At 38.6% G+C, this 23245-nt stretch overlaps 1 protein-coding gene across 1 annotated transcript in view; it reads left to right on the forward strand.

Moving 5' to 3' along the window:
- Positions 1-16954, forward strand: part of elac1 (elaC ribonuclease Z 1) — a 33450-nt gene extending 16496 nt beyond the window's left edge. The window contains exons 6-7 of the mRNA XM_063490584.1: positions 13072-13175; positions 16877-16954. Coding sequence (XP_063346654.1) covers positions 13072-13102 — 31 coding nt within the window. The 3' untranslated portion in view covers positions 13103-13175; positions 16877-16954. The remainder of the gene's footprint in view (positions 1-13071; positions 13176-16876) is intronic.
- Positions 16955-23245: the final 6291 nt, after the last annotated feature.

A 23245-nucleotide genomic window follows, 5' to 3' on the forward strand; every position in this document is an offset into this window, starting at 1 on the left:
ATAAACATTTTTTTTATTAAGTTGACCGTTTATTTATCATAAAATTATTTTACTTGAATTTTGATCCCTTACCAATCAAACTCCTTGGTCTGCACATTCCTCAAACTGTTGAAAGAGCAATTTGTTGTATTTCTATTTGAAAGACAATACTCTTATAAAGCACCATACTAATTATTTTAGAGGTAAACATAGCAATAATTACAGTTTAAGTATGTTTGTAATCATGCCCTTCAATCATGACCTCCCTCTCCTCCAGCTTGTCCGAGGCAACACCAAGGCATTCCCAGTCGATCATTGACCTGCGGCCTAGGGTGTCCTGGTGCCACGTGCACTTATGGACAACCTTATGTTCAACATAAGGGTGTTTGTTATGGAAAAACTGTGGTTTGCACATAAGTCCAACCACAAAACACCACTTCGGTTCAGATCCGGGAGGCCGTTCCTCTCAATCACACCCCTCCAGGTCTCATTGCTGTTGCCCACATGAGCGTTGAAGTCTCCCAGCATTTTATTGTTATTTAATCAACATCCCCCAAAACAATTGTGAATGAAATGTGTATATTTTTGCAAAATTTCAGAGACTTTTAACTTTATCCAAAGTGCTATTTCTGTTTTGCTTGGGCGGGAATTTTAAAGACAGTGTACACATGCTCACCGCTGAGAGAGGATCTGTATTGTTTGTTCTCACATGAAGATAGATCCAAAGAGAACCAACATCTTCTGAGCATGTCTCTGACCATGTGTGGAAAGTTCTTCTATTTGAGAGTAATCTGCCAGAAGTGAATCAAAAGTGCTTGTGGTAAAGGTAACTATTTTTGTTACCACATCAACAACATGGTTAATATTTAGCACTGACTCACACAACACCTCCAGTTTCAGTCCTGCTGTCATTTCATGTCTCTTTATCTTGCATCCACTTCAAAAGTCTGAAAATTTTCCCTGTCAGATTTGGACAGCCATTGGCTGCAATACCAGTTTGTCCATTTTCAACCTCCATGAACAATTCACTTACTATCGGAGTCTATTTCACTGAGTGCATTGCTGCCAGCTCCTCTGTAATCTCAGACTCTTTCGTTACCACATGTACAAAGATGAGTAACTGAGGTGTGTGGTGAACATCAGAGCTCTCATCTGGAGCCAAGGAGAAAACAGACTAAACTGTCTGCTGTTTTTTTTAAGTTAAGTGCCACCAAACATTCTTTGATAAACTTGCAATTTTGTGGGAAATCACAAAACTGGTCTTGAAAGTTCCATCCCTGGATGTGTAAAGCTTGGTAAAAAGTCCTTGTTGCTTTTGCAGCTTTGCTAGCAAAGGTTCAGATGTCTGTCCGCACTCTGCATCAGTCAAGAGCTTGTATGTCGGTGTGTGCTTACTCTCATAATGGAGAATGTGATTGTAATCGTTACACACACAATCAGCTCTCCACAAACTAAGCATGCGGTTTTGCCTCTGATTTGAGTAAACGCATTCTTACAAGTCCAAGTCTTGTTAAAAAGTCCACATTCTGCATCGGTCTTTCTTTGTTTAGTGTGAGCTGGCATCTTTTGGCGCTGGCAAACTCACATCTCTCAAACATGACGCTGCATTCGCTTGTATGTAAATTAAAAAAATAATAGCCGGCAACTTTAAAACAAAAGCAATAAATTTGTATAATGATTTCCCACAAAATCACAAAAACCAGTAAATCATTTTCTTATGGGGATCATTATGGAGTGTTTGAGGGCTAAAATGGGATAAACTGCATGATGTATTCCATTTTTAAACCATGGGGTTGAATATGATGTCAGCCCACCATTTTCACCCTTTTGCAGCTTCAGTCTGCATGCCTAGGTGCTTGATTTCATAAACCAGAGACCACGGCATTAACTGAAAAACCTGAATTCAACAATTTGGATCAGTGATTTAATAGTTATAGTGTATTTATGTTTAACCTCCTAGGACCTGGCGTCCACATATGTGGACATCACATTTTGGGTTATTTAGACCAAAATACTCAATTTTGCTCTACAAGGGCCTGATATCCACTTACGAGGACATTATACTGCTACTGTTCTATCAAAATTTTAAACGAATATCCTCATATGTGGCTCTTATTTTTCTTAAAAACAAAAATAAGGTAAAAAAAATCTGGTAATTCTTTGTTTTTACATTCATCGGGCCCAATCAGCCCAAATATCAAAGAGAAATTAAAAATGCATGCCGTGGAAGAGTTCGGGTCTTAGGAGGTTTAATGCTAATTTCCCATTTACATCACGTGGGCTGGTAAGAGACTACCAATGGGCTGGATGTGGCCTCCAGGCTGTACAATGCCCAGCACTGACACTGGTTACACTTACAAGACACTTTATTAACAACACTTTGCTAACACTGTGTTGCGCCCACCTTTTCTTTTAAAGCTGCCTTAGTACTACAGATTCAAGAAGGTGCTGGAAACATTTCTCTTGAGATTTCTGGCCAAATAGTCGCTGCAGATTTATTAGCTGCATACCGTGATATGGATCTTCTGCACCGCTACATGCCAAATGTGCTCTATAGGATTGAGATCAAGTGACTGTGGAGACAATCTGACTAAGATGAACTCAGTGACAGGTTCAAGAAACAACTTTAAGATTATTTGATCTTTGTGACATGGTAGATTATCTTGCTGAAAGCAGTCATCTGAACATTAGGCTGTGGTCATAAAGAGAGGGACATGATCAGCTAGGCTGGATCAGAAATCAAGACTCATCAGACCAGACAATGTTTTTTAAGCCTTCTGTTGCCCAAATTTGGTGAGTCTGTTTGAACTGTAGCCTCAGTTTCCTGTTCAGGACTGACTGCTGTTGTGGCTTTCTGCTGCAATTCATCTATGTCAGTGATTGAGGTGTGATTATTCGATTGACTGTTGCCTTCCTATCGGCTTGAAGTAGACAAGCCATTCTCTCCAGATTTCTGGTATCAACAAGGCATTTTCACCCACTCACTGGGTATTTTATTTTTCAGACTCTTCTCTGTAAACCCTAGAGTTGTTGGGGTTCAGATGCTGAAATACTCAGACCAGTCCATCTGGCCTTAACAACCTTTCCCAAGTTCAAACAATTTCACCTCAAAATTTCAATTCACTTCGGCAGGTTGTATCTGCTCGCCTAAATACTAGAGTGTGAATTTTGTTTGATATGCTGCTGTCAAATTTTGCCTGAATAACTGTTGTAATTATTTCTGTATGGCATAAAATGTGAACTACCCCTTTAAGGCAAGAGTTCTGCATACCAGAGAATTACTTTTAGGAAATACTAAAACAATATAAAATGTACTGTACAGGCCAACAGGGGGTAGCCTGATCATACAATATATAGGACTTTGTTCACAAAACTGAGCTCCCCACGCAATCTTCCCTCTTTTCCTGTTTTGGAAAAGAGGGAAATGGGATAAGAGTTGTGAAAGCTCTTATCCTATTTGTTCATGCAGTCACATATAAAAACAAACTGACAGTTTTGGCAAGGAGTTGTGTATGTTGGAGAATCCAGATTTCAATCTATAAGGTAACAGGCAATTGTTGTTGTTGTTTCTGTATTTATTTAGGCATTTCAAGCTCTTGAACTGGGTTCACAGGCCAGTAAGCAAGGTTTCTTAAAGTTGTAACTTGAGTTTTTGCTATTAAAGCCTTCAAATGTTTGTACACAGCACGTCAGAGATAAAGGAGCTTATTTCCTGGTCGGGTCAGATTCAGAGCAGGAGGTGAGAAGCCTTCCTGCAGTATAACAAAGTTATCTGTGCGCTTTTGCCATGTCAACCGACTACATTTGTCTTAGACTGGGGTCGGAATACATTGTTTTGTGTCAAAAGCTAGGGAAAGGGGTTTTGTGTCTGTATGATTTCAGTTTGATTTAAAGAACAAGAACAAAAAAAGGATTTAAAAAAGGTAATATTCCAGTTTCCGCTTGTCCCGTTCGGCCATTCAGAGCACAAACAAAAAAGTGGAGTTTCCACAGGAGTGATGTGACATTAAAATCCACATTACATGTAGAAGAGGGTCGAACTGCTTGATTGTGCTCGTAATGGTTGCCAGCACTGAATTAGATGACACAGAATTGCAATGGTGTTGCTGTGTTTGACCAAAAACCTTGTATTCATTGGAGGTGGTTAGTATATATACAAAGACTACACTCGGATAAACACATCTTAACCTTGTGATGCAAACCAGACGTAATATCTAACTAATAAACACTGATTTGTGGGTTTCAAGTGGTGGGTGTTTTAAACTTATTGTAGCAAGTAAACACCTCTGTGTCTGCAAACCAGAATCCCCAGTAAGGCGTAGGAAGAGGGCAGCGTGGGCTTCGTTTGGAGGACTTTACAAACAGATGAGTCACTGTTTTTCGGAGAGTTCAGAAACACATCTCTCTGTAGGCCACCACATCTGCTAATTATCTAAGCTACTTTAGACCACTAAAAGTTAAACAACCACTGATGCATACACTGCATTGAGTTGACATCTTAAATGAATGAATAACCTCCCCAAAAATTTTAGGTCATCGTATCCGGCAGCCGATTCTTCTTAAAAGCAGATTTGTCTTTTTTGTGTTTCTCTTTGCACAGGTGGTCATGTTTGGATGTGCATACTAAGTAGAGTAAATAATTGAAGCAGGGTAAAATGTCTTTCTTCCTTCTCTACTCTGTAGATAATTTATGATTGCCATAATTATTTGAAAGCCCAGTTTTAAAAAAACAACAATGTAGCCAGGAAGATGTGGGCCCTTACCCAATGAGTGAAGCTGTCAGGTCAACAAGTTATCCTCTGACGTAGGTTATGGGGAGGCGGTGATAAAGGGTCACAGTACATTGTTACAGAGTAAAAACGGATGTGGCTAATTAACACAGATGCTAACCTACACCGGTTTTTCAGCTTCCCGGCAAATGCCCACTCTACTGATGTGCTATTCAATACATTGTAACTGTAATAACGCATAATTATCTATTATATTTCAGGCCATCTGAAAACATCAACCACATATTCAGTGATTTAGACGTCACTGGAGGATATTGCACTGAATGAACTGTTAGTCTTGAAAAATTTTAGTCTTATTATTTTTTGATTCTGTACCCTAAAGCACTAAAAAAACTGTAATCTAATTTGCATGGTTATCTAACGCAGTATAATGTGTTAGATAACCATGCTTCTCTGCAAATGTAGCAGGACAGGAACAGACTCCTCAATTTTGTCAAGAAGACCATTAAATCACTACTGTGCAAAAGTGTCAAGCCACCTCTCATTTATTTATATTTTGCTAGGAAAATTGAAAATACGTGCAAACATGCATGCATATAACTTTAAGTTTGTACAATTCTAAAAAGCTTTACAGTCAATATTTGGTTTGACCACCTTTATTCTTTCACAAAGCCCAAACATTTTTTTTTTGGCATTTCTTTATAAAGTCTTCAGGAATAGTTTTCTAGCCTTCTTGAAGGACATCCAATGCTCTTCTTTGGATGTTGGCTTGTTGATGTTTTGATGATGCAACAATGGTTCAATAATTTTGATATATGAGAGGAGGACAATCCATGACTGACAGTGCTCAATTGTGTGTTTTTCTATCTAGGTATGCTTTTACCACATTGGGAGTGTGTTTGGGGTTAATGTTATGCTGAGAAATGAAGCTGGTGACAATTACACACTTCCCAGATGGTACTTTTCTGTGTTCATAATTATTGACGCAAAAACACAGTATACAAATACAGTTATCTTTGGTATTTTTCATAGGTTAAACAAAGAAAATAGGAACAAATTCTGTGTTTTCAGGCCCTGAAGTACCTAAAGATAAAACGTGTTTGTGTTATTTGTGGGCACAAAATGGTTCATCTCTTGTGTTAGGTGTTGTTTTTGACTTTTTTTTATTGAATTATTCGGCTCGAGACTTTTGCAACGTACTGTATGAGAATAACAATATTCTTTTTGCATACTGAAACTAATGAAAGGTAGAAAATGCAGCGCATGCAATACCTTTAATTGTACACAGATTACAATCCCAAATGGGATGCTGTATAAAATGCAAATTCAGTTCAATTCAATTTTACTTACCGTACAGGGAGACAAATCACCATCAAGGTACTTTATATTATAAGGTAAAGACCCTACAAATAAAAAATGAATACAGTAATTTGCAAATTTATGAAACACATATTTTATTCATAACAAGTCAGTAACATAACTGGGTACCAAAAAGATTTTTTTTCTCAGAAGCAAAGATGAGCATTGGTTCACCTTCTTGCAAATGAAGCAAAACAAAAAAATCTGCAAACTGGGACAGAATTATCATCCTCAGCATAGAATTGCACAGGCTTTGCACAGATCTCATCATCTAAAGTACATAATATCAAAAATTTCAGTGAATGTGGAGACAAGAGACAAGACAGAAAATCAATACTGGATGGTTGTTCCAGCAGCAGTGCATGAAAAACAGGCATGATTCTGCCATGGAAATCACTGCATGGATTCGGGAACACTGCATGAAATCACACTCTGTGGACACAGTTCCCTGTGCCTTCCACAAATGCCAGTAAAAGCTGAAGAAGCCATACATGAACACTGATGCAAAAAGTAATTGTCTTCTTTGGGCCAAAACTCATTTAAAATGAACTGAGGACAACTGGAAAACGGTTATGTGTTCAAATGTATAAAAATCTGAAATTTGTTACTTACCTGCCCGCAGTCCAGATCATCACTAGGTGAGAACATTTGGTCCATTAATTTCAAAATGAGCCAAGTTTCTTAAAACAGTAGATTTTCTCAGTTTAAACATTTGATATCTCTTCTATTCTCCATTGTAAATAAAATGTGGGGTTATGAGGTTTGCAAATCCTTGCTTTTTCTTTTTATTTACATTTGTACACACCATCCCTATTTATTTGGAAGTGGGGTTTGTACATTATGGTCTTTTAAATCTAAATTCAAAGTGGCTGCACAATTGTTAAATTAAATGTGTTCATAATCATGTATTTTCAGAATTATAAAAATACATACATCATATATGAGCTGTTCTTTTATAGAAAACGCTGTAGTAATTCATTGTTTACTTAAGTGAGGTAATACATTTATGCACCACCAGGTGGCAATATGTGACAGATTTGTGTTCCTCATGACTCAGCTTTAGCCTTTTCCATTTCCTCTGTGCCCCAAACACCATCCTTCAGGCTTCAACAGTGAGTGTGAGCACTGACTATGTGTTGTGTTGATATTTTAGCATGAATCATGTAAATCTCCAGCATGTGAAATGACACAGCTTTGTTTGGAAGTGCAGTATTTATTCCCACATGCTGCTCACTAAACAGTCAGCAGCTGCAGAGCAAGTTCTATAGCATCAATAAATTTTCTGTAGTACTCAGCCATTTCAAACGTTTATATTATTCACCAGTAACACAAACAAGCTGCTTTCTTTCCTGTAGTATTTTGCAATTTCCATGAAATCCTGTAATACTGATTGCGCACATTAATAATTGTAAAATAGTATGACATGAAGTGGCTACAAATGCAAGCAAACAGTTTACAGGGCACTAAATTTAACTCTATCAATAGCTTTTGCTTGCTAGAATAGTCCAAATGTAACTGTTGTTGCAAGACTGGTGCAACCATTATTTTAGTGCCGTCAGATGCTCTTTTAGGAAGATATGAAGGAAATCTTAACATACTCACTGGGAGATTATTATGTTTTATAAATGCCATAAACATACTATTATCCTTTAGCACATCTATTATGTCCCACTTAATGAGTCATTTGTTCAGGGATGTTATTGCACATTACATGCAACATGGAAAAGTGTGTTTTTAAAAAAAAAAAACAGGTTTTTTACTGGGACATTCAAAGGCCTATTAGGCTGAAGTAGTTCTGTTTTTTGGTACTGAAGTGTTAGATGTTTTATTTTTAGGCACAAAACTGAGTCAGTGGTGCTGTAACATAACAACACGTGTTTGTCTACCCAAGATTTGAGCATGTTTATTACTAAATATTGCTCTCAGCACTCAGCCTTCTAAATCCAGGACTTTTTTCTTTTTAAAAGATGTATTAACAAATTCGTCTTACTGAAATTTTGACTTTGGCTCGTTTTTCTCTACCTCAAATTTGTCTGCACAAAGCACAAATGCAAAATGGGTTTATGTGCAAAAAGGGAAATGCTTGTGGAAATATTAATTTGTCTAAATTTAAATGAACCCTTTCAGTCTCTGAGGAGGATTTTGATTATATTAAGGGGACATTAGCAGCAGTTGGTACATACAGGTGCAGAGGGGTCTTTGAAAATGAAAGAATACTCTGTAGTACTTTTACATCGCTGTCTGTGCCTGAGATGCGACACTAGCTCAGTACAGATTATTACAAATGTAAAGCATAGTTGATAATAACCTTAAGTGGTCAGAAATAGCATGATTACGATCACAGACTTTGCTAATGGCTGTCCTTACCTTATCATTATTGCTTATATTAGTTCAGTCAGCATCAAACAATTTGTGAAAATTGGCATTTCATTCACACTTAAGTGGACTGTACCAGATGGTAGCAACTGAGACTGACAGACTGAGAGATTTTTCATTAAATCAGACCTTAAAGCACCCACTGACACTACTTTAATGCAGCCATCATGGGCTGGTACACGGACTTCTCCAGTTTGTTGGGTATCTGTTATATATTTTCAGGTGATGCTGTGGTCGGGAATTTGAGGCATGCATTAACTGAGAGTATTAGCAGAGCTCCATCTCTGCACCCATGCTGAGCTCCACAGCAGAACACCACAGAGTTCATCTTTAACTGTCTGATTTGATTTAACTTAAAACATCATGTATGAATGCAGTCTAATCTAACAGAGAGAAGTGCTTTAAATCCGTCCTACTACACTGTTTATCAGTGCACAGTCAGTGTTAGAGGTTGCAAATGTTGAATAAATCCGGTAGTAAAAGCTTGGCAGTTCAGCGTGTGCTCTCTTCATTTTTGCAAATGCTGGAACACTGAGTAGTGAGAGCTCACTTCAAGGCGGAGTAACAGTGAGTGGGCACTGCAATTTCCTCTCTTTCTGTAGTCAGACGCAGTTGTGGAGGTGTTTGTATATATCCATAACCTGCGTCATACTGTGTACTCACATGGTTTAATATGAGATTACTTCTTTCAAAGTCTTGTTTTAAATAGCAGTTATGGAAATGCCCATATTTGTAAGAATGATGGGCATTAAACGCTTGAGAGAATTTCCAATCTCAAAAAACACAAAGTGGAGAAGAGAAAACGAGGTATTGGATCCAGCAGTAGACTCGTGTAATGTCTATTTTCTTATATTTATGCTCCCTATAAAAGTATTGATTCAGCTGTAGCCGTGAACATTACTAAGCGCCAGTTCTCACCAGTGGGTAAGGTTTTTAGTGTGAGCAGGATGTCGTTCTCTAAACGATCCTTTAATTTGAGTATTGTGCAGAATATGCAAAGTGATGAGCAACGTACCAAATGTGAAGGATAGAGGAAACAGCTGTGTTGTCATCGATAAGAGCATCCTCATGATGAGACATGTGGGTGATTCTGTCTCCATGGCAACCCAAGATTCAACCGCTAGAACAGTTTGTGAAAGGAGGAGAACAGAAGATGCTGAGGCTGAAAACTTGGGACATTTTTGAACTTTTTTTCTTTTCCTTTCTTTGAGTATAATTTCATTCAGATATCACACATACAACTCCCACTCCTAACAGAGACATTTTTACAGTTTCTTTATTACAATGGTCTGCTGTCGCGTTTAGCCACCTACTCGATCGTTCCCAAATGATTGTAGAAAAAGAGACTAATTAGACAATTGTGTCTTTTGCCTTAAGGACACGGCTGGCTTTTCGATTAGGGGAACAAGTGAAATGGTTTGAACTACTACTCTTTGACTAATTTTCACATCTATGAAAGCCATATACAACCCAGAAAATAGCAAATACTTTTGAAGGGGGAACGAGTCTTTAGAAATTTGAGAGCTACTGCTTTAGATTACTTTAATTCTCAAAGTCATATTAATCACTTCTTTTGTAACAACAAAGGAAAAAATTACTGTGTGAATGGGAAAAAGGTTTCTTCTGATAACTCCACAAAGAAGCTGTGCACTTACAATTAACTATTTGGGCTTTTTCTGAATCTTTCATTTTTGGTTGTACAGAGTATAACTTTTCTTTTTGTTATATTTTGCTTGCGATAGTTTCTTTATCCAAGAAGACACACATGAATGCACATCCTAAGATGATGATATTGTTTAGTACAGAAAAGATTTGTTGACTATGATAGCAACATTACTTGTACTTTATCTTTATGCTTAACATAATATTCCATCATTTGTTCCCATTTCTTTTGCAAAATCCAACTATGTCTTGGTGTGTGTGTGCACTGTGTCCTTAAAAAATGCTGTCAAAAAGGCATTCTCAAGGAAGGAAAACAGGGAGAAAATACTGAGGTATGCCAAATTACACAAGAACTGGAGTAAAAATCTGTGGCAACAGGAGTGTTGAGTACAAATTTGAAATTTTTTGATGATCAACAGTTGAAATTGTTGGTTCAAATCATTGTCAATATGTATGGAGGATGTCAGGAGAGAGGTACAATAGTGAGAGTCTACAGCAACCTGTAAAAACCAGCGGGAGCTCTGTCATGGTTTGGGGTCATAATCTAGCCAGTGGTGTGGGGGATCTTGTCAAAATTGCTGCAGAAAAGCACCATCAGATTCTGATCCACCATGCAATACCATCTGATTGCCAGTGGCTTCATTTCTTAAGATGACAATGATCATAGTAGAGTTTTAGATGTCCTTTGAGAAGCCTGGGGAACTATTTCTAAAAACTTAATGTTTACCTAAAAGAGTTCAGGTTGTGTTAAAGAATAAAAGTGGTCATAGCAAACTTTGACTTTTTTGTGTATACTGTGTTTCTATGTATTTTTATACACGTCAGTAAATTGCTGTACCTATTTCCCATTTTCCTACAAAACATAAAAATATTAGTGGCGGTTCAATACTTTTGCACAGTACTATATGCAAGTTGAAGTTGGAAGAGAACATTATGACCTAAATTTAGGTCAACAATTAGTTCTGAGTGACTATATCTTTTGATGTCCAGCCATCTGGCCCTGGTTCTCTATTAAGTTGTGATTAAAGGATGAAAGCCAAGCTGTGGGAGGACTTTTTCTTAAAAATAAACTTAGAAGATTGTCATTATCACACACTAAAAGTAAGAACGTCTTCTGATGTTGTCAGTTATACTGATAGGAATCAGCTGTGGTGCCTAATTAAATTGAAAAATTAATGAATTTGACTTTGAAGGAAGTAGAAATAATTGTGGCTATCTTCAAACAGAAAGCCCGTCATTTAAAGAGCGCTCAGCTGTATCCAGAGTTGTGTGTCTTTATGTAAAAGCCATCTGCAAAGTGTGATAAGAGGATAATATATATATCTACAACTATTTCCTCACCTGAAAATTTTTATCCCATGGGTTCTCAGCCAAGGCAGACAGTGTCGCTGCCTTTTGTGCTGCTTCACAAAGAAATCTGATGGGTGACGAAAAAGCAGTGCAGATATCTGATTGTTAAATATCTCTATTCACTTGTCAGACTTTTGACACTGTTCTAAATTTGGTAAAAGAGGAAGAAAAGAGCCAAAAAAAATGGTTAAAAAAGGAACTTAGTGAGAAGAAATGATAAGGGATTTCTTTTTCGAAACACTGGCTCCCAGGAGAGTAGCTCTAAATGCACGAGTTTAGAGTGTCCCCAAACTTTAACAACTGAGAAATTCTATCAAAGTGCCTATCAAAGAATATATTTTGCTGTAAAATTCTTTTTTTATAACTGGCAAGCGTTAGCTCATTGATACCTCTGAAGAATGGAGTCTTTGAAGTTACACGTACGTGTTCGAAATGTGTGAATCCTGCTTTTATCACACCTCTATTTTCTGTGGCTTTATCGGGAGACCGTAGGTGGTTAAATTGGAAAAGGAATAAAGGATGGAACTCCCTGGTGGAGTAGCATTTAGTGTTACATTACATAATAGTTCAGTTTTCTAAGCTGTACACCAGCTTGTACCGTGTATTGCCTCCATCTCTTCCTCTGTACAGCCCTAGTAATGCACCGCTGGAAATAAAGATATCTAATGATGCTCCAAATTCAGCATTCAAGTGCATCAACTTGTTTGCTGTTGCTATTAATATCAGTCTTTTGAGAACAGTCACAGAAGAGTGTCAAAGCCGGTTTGTCATCCACAAAAGACACAAAACAGGCACAAAGGAGATCGTTATATCCCAACGACACTAAATATAGTGCCTGTGAAACATCCTGCAAACAAAGACGTACGTGGCTGTAAACTTCCACCTTCCTTGCTATTCTGATCAGTTTTGAAACGTGAGAATGCTCATGACAAAAGTCTTTTTGGCAGATAGCCTGGATTCTCGGACATTCAGCGACAGTAAACGGAAATTTTTAGCAAGTGTGTGGGACCAGTTTCATTATTTTGGTCTTAGTTTGACTGCTGAGCAGCTTTACTGTAATGTGCTGTAATGTTGAACATAAAATAATTTTAAAGCATGAAGGTTTTAACTACCCGTGTTTTAATGATACTTTAGTAATATAATAAAATTACATTTACACTTAATTTTATGTTTTAAACATTTGTGGTGTTTTTATTTTTTCCCCCTAAAAATATCTCTAACTGAAGATTTGTCAAGGCTGAGGTGGAAAATGGTTCCAGTCTGTGTGTTTATGTTGTACAAACCATGGAAACAGACATCTTTGAATTCTCTTCAAAGGTTATTAGACGATAGGTGTTCCAACACGTGGTTATGCAGCAGCGAAGGGACGTGCTCCGTTCACCTCTCAGCTTTCTGATTCACAAGCACCTCACCCCCTAACCTGGGTGGTGGCTGACTTTCACAGCATTGTTCCAAGCCTCCCATTCTCCGCCATTTTGTTTCCTGTGCAGGTCAGGAAGTCCTGCTTGCAGCTGTTCCCAGCATTGCGAACTAAAGAGCTTTGCAGGCAAAAACACACACACACACTAAAACACAACAGTAAACACACATCCCCTTCCTTTGTGCTTCCCCTCAGCCTGTGCTCAGGATGCCCTTCTCAGATGTGAAGATGACCCCCAGGAATGATGGGATGAGGCCAAACGCATGTATGCTTTTCTTTTGAGGACAGCATCGCTTCTTGTACGTAAGCGCTACGTGTGCAAAAGCTTGTAAAAATATTGCAACATACAGGTACTTCTGAACTAGCTCCAACACTAGGAATATTAGCAGTTAGAGTAATGTAACAGTGAGTATAAAACAAAATGCATTATGTTGTAGGATCTTTCCAGAAATCTCTCATTTATCCGGGAATGTGTTCTCAGAATCATTACTTTTGTATTTAGTATTTCTCGCAGCGTGAAAATGTAAATTAAACCGTGATCCTTCTCAATAGCACAGAATGAGGGCAATTTTACAACCGTGGGAAAACACCTAATGACCTTGTTCTTACTGAGAAGCTGATGCCCTCAAGTCTTCATGCTGAAAAGGTTCCTGGAGAATGGATGTTGATATTAGCTTGGCATCAACAACTACACCACACAATTGTTCAGACACCTCATTTGCACTGACTCTGATAACCCTTTTTGTCTTCCAGTCCTTTAACCATACAGTTTGCAATCACTCACATTCTTTCAGCACATAAAGATCACATAGACTATTTGATGCTGATGAGCAGCCTTCACAAGCATAAATGCACGTTTTTGGCTTTAAAGGCAAAAGTACCAAATGCAGACACAGAAGTCTTGATTCTGCAGCCGGCTGCCAATCTGTTGTTTATTGTAACATAAGAGCAAAAATCAGCTGGAAATGTGCAGCATTGTTCATTCAGCACCAGTAGAGTTAAAATCATCACTTTGAAAGTTTATTCCACACCACAGAGAGTTAAAACTACACATCTAAAAATGTGTCAGATACTTTACACCATGAGAGCTGCAGAGACTGCCTTAATAACGGAAATGTAACACTTGTCAACACAGGTCAGGACTGACGTTATGCAAGATGAGCGTGTTTTAGCAAACATTAACACCGTCATGATTTATTTTTAACGCTAACCACGACTTTGCCATATTAAAATTAAGGAGTTGGAAATGTGACTTATTGAAGTCTTATTTTTAAGTCTTGTAGCACTGATTGACATTTCAAACACTATAAGGTCAACTACCACGCACAGTAGAATATTACTGCAAAAAGTTTGTACTTCAAGCAAAATTGCATTAAACAGAGCTGGGAGTTGAATGTCCATCCATCCATATTCTTAACCACACATCAAATTTATGGTTGTTGGAGGGGTGGAGCCTATCTCAGGTGTCATTGGATGAAAAGCTGTGTACACCCTGGAAACACACACTGTGCTGCGAAAGTAGCTTACTGCTTTTATATCATTAATGCCCCTTCACTCATGGTACAAAATAAATTCTTCATGAATGGCAACTGTAAGCTATGAGGAACTCTGTAGAGGTGGGAAGACCAGTAACCAATGTTCCCTCTAATTTTTTCATGTGTCTGAGCGAACACACAAACTCCCTGAGCGGACACTTGGACCACTGTGAGCAACAGCAGACGTGTGCACTGTGGTCATGCCAGCATCGAATCCATCCAAGTTACATGGTTTATTAAAATAATCAAATCACAGCATTTATGTTAGACTACTTTTAATAAACTGATTTAGCCACTTACAATGAAAATTTAAAAAAATCTTGTTCATGACCTGTGTAGTATGTTAACACTATTGGAAGTAAAAAAATAACTTGAACTCCAATTTTGAAAACACAACTTTCTTTTTTGTTTTATTTTAATATTATTATTATTTTTTTTTTATAAAGCTCTGACTTGTATTATGAGTATGAGTCTGTGGTCTGGGAGAGGGTCCTGTAACTCTCTGTATGCAAAATACAGTATATAATGACCAATGTTGGGCAATTAATTATATAGTTACTACTTCAAAAAAGTAACTGAGTTATGCAAACAACAAAGTTTTTTGCAGCTGTTTACCTAAAAATGCAGCCAAGGCGTTTTTTAAAATAAACATTTCAAACTATTTACAGAACAATCAGGTGTTCTGCATCAAATTTGCCACACAAATTATTTGTGCCACTCCAAAAAATAATTTCTGTCCACTACGAGATAAAGGAGAACAACAGCCTGATACCTGCAGGCCTGACAACAGGAGATGTATCACTCCTGTAACACCTGTAACATTCAGTAGTCGCCTCGTTGTTCTGACACACACAACAAAACTATTGACTACACTACACACTAACTACACAAAATTTGCGCTAAACGTCGCAAATCTCTCACATCTCAAAACACCGCCGTCACTCCTACAACTTCCCCCTTCCTAAACAACTAAATGCCATGTTACCATATCATTTTTTGATCGGTCGACATGGTACATTTTTCGACCAATAGGAAAGGGTGGGGTTTTTTTTGGTTTCGTTTTTGCTCACAGACGGAGTGTGCTTTCAAGCGCTTTCCTTATAAAACGCCGTTTTTACCGTTTCTTCCCGCAGTAAATATAAACAAGGATAGTATTCAGGAAGAAAACCAAACATTGCATATATTTTTATCATAACTCTGGTTTTACGTGGCCTATCAACACAATTTAAAAACTGGTATAAAGTCCACACTTTTTCCGTCAATTGTTCCGTCTGTCCTCCTCACATCTCCAATGGTTGTACATGTTGTCATTAACGTGGCTTCACTCCACATCAGCCACGCCGCTTTGCTAGCTAAAACACCGGTATCGGCACATAAGGACGCTGTCATAGCCTGTCAACGACGTTGATTAGCTGCGTATATACGAATGTGAATCGCATTATTGGCTGGACTATGGGATAAGGTGGCATCGTTCTAATCCCATACGGGAGCAGCCAGTCACTTACTGACTAACACTGCAAAACAGAATTGTTAAAGTTTTCATTTTAATTTCAATTCAGGTTAGATTTTTCTGTGCGCAGAGACCGTGCCAGCAGTGCGCAATTGCGCACGCGCGCAGCTTAGAGGGAACATTGCCAGTAACACAAATGTACTACACAACTATAGTGCTGTAGAATAGCCTCATTACATACTGGTCCAGAGACACATTGTCTCAAAGAATGCTCAAAGTAACACTAATGAGATCCTGTGAAATCAGCACTGTATTTTGTTATTCACAGAGTATGACATTGCACTTTGTGTATCAACACCGGCTTTTAAAGAAAAACCTCCCTTATAGTTAAATTGGAGTAAACAGCTCTCCAACACTAAAAAACCCCCACTTAAATTCTTTATTTTTCCATTGCCTAGTTGCATCAGTTCCCATGACAGAGTTAATATTTGCATTGATATCGGTCCTCATTGGCCCACTTTTCCCAGGGTCACAGGGGACTTGAGCTTATCAGCACATTTATAGGGTAGGAGGCAGGAAAATACTCTGGACATCTTGTTAATCCAGCATCCTCTCCTATACCTGATGGAAAATTTAGGCTGCAGTCCGTTTGAGTTGGAGTGTGAGAGGAGAAATAAAGGTTTGGAGGGAACCCATTAAAAAAAGATAGATGCATGAGACTTTACATAATTTTAAAGGTCCCATTGCGAAATGTAAGTAGGAGGTTTGATGTTAATTAACACTGGCATTATTCTGTCCTTGAGTAGTATGCATGATTACTTACGGAATAAGAAAAACGCTGCATAAAAGACATAAAAGAAAGCTGCTGTGTTTAAAATACTTGCTGACTTCAAGAAAAATGAAAATGGATCTCTCACATTCCAATAATTAATTGGGCTTCCTCTCCATATCCTTTGTTTTACCCTCTGGAGAAACTTGCTTCCTCTTCAGCACCATCCATGTGTTTCCTTTATAGGAGGATGCCACTCACACCTCTTCCACTCGGAGGGTTCCACCCTTTCCTCACTTAAGACCCTTGACCCAGTGAGCCTGGATTGGGTGTGAAGTATTAAGTAATGCATTGTTTCATACATTAAATCCTGATCACATCTGTGTTAATTATGGGTGTGTGCCTGTGCATTTTTTGAGTGAATGGGAAATATATGTGCTTTGTGTGCAAGGGGCTGTTTAAACAGTCTGGGAAAGTCATAAGTAGTTCAAGAAAAATCAAAAGAAAATCCAATTTGAGACATTTTATATGAAGTTCTTCTGTAAGCTTATGCAACATAGCCTGGATTTTATAATGTAACACTAAGCCGTAGCACTCCAGGGATCAGGATATGTTGTTTAAGGAATTAAATCTCTGCATTGGTATGTGATTCAACTTGGAAAGCAATAACTGGTTTATTGACACACTAGAAGAACAACATAACTTCATATTGCAGACAATTCATGCGAAGCATATTTCAGTGGAAATGAGGACAATGTGGGGGAGCTTTCTTTTTCATAGTCTCTAAAGATGGCTGGATGAGGCTTGCAGTTGCAATAACAGCAGTCGAGCACAAGGGGCACCATCTGCCCACACAGGGCATCTATATCCGCGGATTTACTTGTGACTCACTGAAAATAAAAAGAAGGAAAGGCTTTCTGACTAAAGGGAAAGAGGAGGAGTGAAAAGTCGGAACAGGCAAAGAGAGGAGAGGATAATATGCTCGAGACCAAGGAAGGTTAGTGAGTCATCACTGGGATTCCATGAGTGCGCAGGTTGGTGAAGCCTCCCTCATATCAGTATCAGAGGAAGACTCTCCCAAAGGGCAAATATGCGAGAACTAGTGAGCTTCCTCCTGCAGGGGAGCGCTCACCTCAACTTCAAAATTCGGCCATCTGAAGATGAAAAGGTGTGAATAAAGTTGGGATCACTCAGATCAAGCAGTATCAGAATCCCTGGATGCTGTAAAACACCTGAAGCCCACTGCCAGCCCACTTCCTGTTCAGAGTAATTAAAGATTAATGCTGGGTGCTTTCAGCTCACTTAAAAGGCATTCAAGAAAATTAATGCATGCCCACATTTCCCCAATTTGTCAAAGGCTACTTGTCTACATTTCTGGCATATTTAAAATGTTACTTCATAGCCTCTGAAAGGCTTATGCTGATTTTTCACACGTGTGTAGGAATGTCCCTGTGAATGTGCCCTGGCTTGCAAAACCGCCACATGTATGAATACGTAGTTTTCACCCACCTGTGCGTGGTTATGTAGTAAGCCGGAATTCATGTTATTGGCACTTTCAGCAATCTCAACTTGCAAACAGAATTTTTAATGTGAACATCCAGCAGGGCACAGCAACAGAAAAGTAAATCCTGTGATGCATGTCATATGAAATACATGAAAATATCTCTAAAATGTGGCAAACAGAGTTAAATTCTACTCTGGTTAAATAACCTTTGTGCCCGTTGAATGAATTTCAGTAGCTGAGGCATGCCTTAGCATGGCATGAAAAGTATGTCATTCAAGTGGCACAGTTACAACTAGTAGTATGACATATTTAAGGTAACAGTATATTCAAAGCCCTGTTATAAGAAGAAGTATTGTTCAAAAACTTTATTAGAAATGACTCCATGCTCTACATGTAGTTCAACTACTGTGTGACTAAAGTAACATTCGGTTTCCTGTTCAAAAATAAAACTATGCATTCTATTTTTAGTTACAAGGAAACAAAAAGACACAAAGCTTATCATGACGTATAGACTGTAGATAAAAGATGGACCGACCGACGTTGCGATGCATTTTTCAGCCTCAGTGTTAGCATTTAGCCCATTGCTATGTTGGGGTCAATTTTTTAGACAGAAGTTGCAATATTTGGACATTAGCTAACTTGCTAACATTAGCAAGCTTCATCCATAGACTGAATAGATGCTACCCACACACACATGCACATATACCCATTAATTAATAGCAAGTATAAAAATAACATACTTAAATTTTCAATGCCAGAAGGCCCAAACTGTATTTTGTACCTGTCTGTATGCAGCTTTTTAATGCTGCTTAATAAGGCAATTTAACATGGGAGTCACTGGGGACTAACTTACTTTTGGAGTCAGACTCAGCTGGACACTGCAGTTTGGGTCCAGAGTTTGCTGCTTAGCAATACCGTGCTGACTATTTAATCTGATAGGAAATTGTTCAAATGGAGACCACCAGAGCTATTTCAAGCACAGCACCACAATTATCATCAGAAGTTGAAGTAGGCTTTAAAGAGGGTACCGCTAAGAGATGGGCTTCTGTACAGGAAGTAGTGAAGCACTGGAAGTCAGCTGGATTTGTATTTTTAGTTTATCACCGCTAACACATTCTTCAGTATAATAACAGAAATTGTTTACTAAATGTTTGTTGTGATTTGCTGTTATTCTTGTACTTCCTCTGCTAGCTATGTTACCATTCCCAGTGAGAGCTTATGTGACAACACTTAGCTAGGTGGGGTACTGCTCAATTAGGGATATTTTTTGTGGCTAAAGGAAATGTCCTATTTCCTTATTTACCTTATTTTCATTAAATATGTCTTACAGCCTTTAAAAGCCTGTGTGTGGTCTCCCATTTGTTTGTCACTTCCTATGAGCCGGGTTGTGACAAATGGGAAACGCAAGGCCAGCCCACTGGCCGTCACACCATCTAAAACAGTAAGATAAGATATCAGCTTCATGTTGGCCTGCTGATTGATCAAAGAAACAGGCTGTCAAAGATGCAAATACACACACACACACACACACACACACACACACACACACACACACACACACACACACACACATATATATATATATATATATATATATATATATATATATATATATATATATATATATATATAAAATATGTGAGTTTTACTGTATTTCAAAAGCCCAGTGGCTGCACATGGCATTTGAGGTGCATGGGCAGACAGTCCTTTATATAATAATCCCAAATATCAACCACACTGACATTTACCCCTTTAGGAAATTCTGACTTTGCAAATTTTCTTTGACACAGAGAGAGCTTGAAAGTCCTGCACTAAAGCCCATCTGCAAAGTGAATATTACCAATCTTACAAACTCTATTTGTAGTTATGTTAACTATTGTTTTGGTCAACTCCTAAGCAATGCTACTACTGAAAAATTATGAATTATAGTGTGAAACTTACTTTTCTTGAACTTAACTTCTACAGTCGAAAAGGCGTAGATCAAGGCGGGATGTGGAAAGAGCTTCCTCACTGGATTTTTTTCTCTCATGAGAGATATTTCTGAATATCAAAATGTAAAGAGCTAATCAAAATCCAAATCTTTGTTCTAAACATATAACACTCTGGAACATTATCATCATTAGCTTTACAGTTTCACACTGAATATGTCAAAGTCTTAAGTGATTAAGTGGTACTGATTCCTCGGTTCTGAACTTAATCTGATTCAGGCGCAGTGTTTTCTATCAACAACCCCCCCCCCCCCCCCCCCCCCCCCCCGGCTGTTTACAAAATACAGTCTAAGGTCGATGTCATCTGTGTCAGTGTTTAGAGCTAAATTACTAAGCCCGGAAATAATGGATGAGGTAATTTCTGCTGGCAAAAAGTCTTCTAGGGATGTTTTGAACACACAGGATAGGGGCTGGGCATTGTAAGTGGGGAGGCAGGAGAGGAAGGGGAGGACCTTGTAGGCCTTGGCTCCCGATGTGTGCAGCTGCAGGAGCGAAACAATAATGTGAAACAAACAGTGAAAGGAATAAATATGACCTCTCCCTCAGGAAAGCCCCTCTGGTACCTGGAGGATAATATGACAGCCTGTGATTAAGGCACTACCATCACTTGAAGCTGTCATGACATCAGAAATAATTAACTTCAAAGTCAGTTTCGGTGAGAAAGCACAGGCAACCAGATGGTCCGGTGTCCATTTTTATTGCTAAGCTAAGAACGCTGTACATTTTTAGTGTGCTTGCTAGAAGCATGTCTCTAAGAAAAGTAACGTCAATGTCAATCTCAGTATTGTTTAAACACCACTACCTACCTGATCATGTGCCTTGCACATGGTTTCAGCAGGATAACACATGAGATCACCAAGCACAAATCATCTCAAACTTAAACTGAGAGTTCACTGGACTCAAATGACCTCCACAGTCACCAGTTCACAATCAAAGAGAGCACCTTTGGGTTGTGGTGGAACAGGAGATTCACATTATCAGCTAACAAATCTGCAGGAGCTGTGTGATTCTATCATGTCAAGATGGACCAAAATCTTAGAATATGTTCAGTACCTTGTTGAATCTATGCCATTTGGAATTAAGGCCTTGTAAAGATACTAGGTACTAGCACAGTGTACCTGACAAAGTGACCGGTGAGTCTAAATTACCATTACACAGACAGTATTGATCCTAAGAGGATGAGGTATGATGTTTACAGTGATCCTGTTATTAATTAGATGACTTACCATAAAGTTAGATTGAGACCTTTTCTGTCTCTGGATACATTTTGAAATTTTTCTAATAAATCCCCAAACTAAACAGTCACAATGAACCAACATTAAAGGAACCAGAAAGTCCCCTTAAGGAGTTGGGCTGGGCAGTAGTAGCAAAAACACACCCATCTTTCAAATGTTGTTTGGTTAGGTTTAGGCACCGGCACCACTCGGTTAGACTTAGACATCATTGTGTTGGTTAAAAATACACTAGTTTAAAATGGTGCCAATTTCCACTCCCTCTGTAGGCGAGGACAGCTGTGGTGGTTCAAATCAGCTTGGAGCCAGTGACATGTGTTCATATTCTAACATTTAACTTTGATGTCAGATTCCCAGATTACTATGTTAGCACTTACCTCAAAACACTGCTGTGCCTGTAAGTGCAGCCTTACAGAGGTACTGAGGCTGCTGACTTCAGTTAGACAAACATGGACGTTTTATTGCATGAATTATAAATAAACTGTCAGGCAGACTGTCTAAAGCAGTCGGTTGAGGTACAACCTAGTTAGGATGGTTAGGATGCCTTCTGGGCACCTGCTTTGGAGGTTATCCAGCCCAACTGGGAGCAGACCCCAGGGTAGACCCATAACCACTGGAGAGATTATATAGGTCATCTAGCCTGGGAATGCCTTGGGATCCCTCAAGAGAAACAGGAAAGTGTGACTGGGACTAAGAACCCCAGGAATACCCCCTTAGTGTGCTGCTATCACAACCTGACTTTGGAAGATTACAACAAAAAAAGAAATCATAAAATAATTCTGAATATAAACATCCCCAATTACATGTGCTATATTTCAATGAAAATCAGCTGAAGTAAAGCTTAATTAACATCCATTGTTCTTGTTATTATCAGTTAACACCGCTCTAAGCTTCCAGTGTCCTCTGAGTCATCAGAAAGACTGAAAATAAGTGAACGAGAGGGGTGGTATGCAATGTTCTTGGCATCCAACATTGAAGTGTGGTTATTTTTATTTTGTCAGTTATTGTTCTACTCTCTGTAGTCTATCATGCTTATTCATGAGCTGCAATTGCTATTTTTTTTGTTGTTGTTTTTTTAACCACAGATTGATTTCATTTTGGTCGCAGCATGCAAAATTTAATTATTCTAGCCCCCTGGATGAAACATTGCATCACCTTTGTAAAGAGTGGGGAGCCAGCACGAGAGGCTAAAATACATTTTGTAGTCAGAGAGAAGACATATATAAATCTTGATGCATCAAGATACTCTTGCATGCAGGTTTCTGAAAAATAATTGCAAAAATCTGACATGTGTTGCATCATCTGTGGAGCGGTCTCTCATCTGCATATTCAGTCCAGCACTCACTGATTGCAGCAACCCAGAATCATTTGATGACATAATGCCTCATAGTTAAAACAGAGTAGTGCTGAAATTACATTCATTTATTTGTTAGATGTCCCCACAACAAACCGTGGAAAGCGGTATAAATGTGACATGCTATAGTAAGACATTTCTTGGACTGAGGGTCAGCTTGAGTTCATAAATATTTGTCTCACTATGCCTGACGTAGCCCCTCTCCCGTGCTGTTTCCCATCCTGTTTACCTATGCACTCGAGCAAGAGAGCCTCCTCTATATACCCTCAACCCATCATCTGGGTCCTCATTAAAAAGTGGAGTGCAGCTGCTTGGACAACGCGGGGGCAGTTGTTGCCCTGAACTCTGGTTAGTAAGGGGAAGTTCACCACATCTGAAAGCCGCGAGTTAAACACCATTGACCTGTCAGTCATACCACAGTGCTAACAGCAGTACATGCTGTACCCATTGTAAGAAGCTTTCCCTTTCACAGCCACATGGCAATGGTATTCAAGTCGATGGGGAAAAAAAAGAAGAAAAAAAAACACCCACTTAGAT

The sequence above is a fragment of the Pelmatolapia mariae genome, linkage group LG12, assembly GCF_036321145.2.
Source record: "Pelmatolapia mariae isolate MD_Pm_ZW linkage group LG12, Pm_UMD_F_2, whole genome shotgun sequence".
Classification (NCBI taxonomy): Eukaryota; Metazoa; Chordata; class Actinopteri; order Cichliformes; family Cichlidae; genus Pelmatolapia; species Pelmatolapia mariae.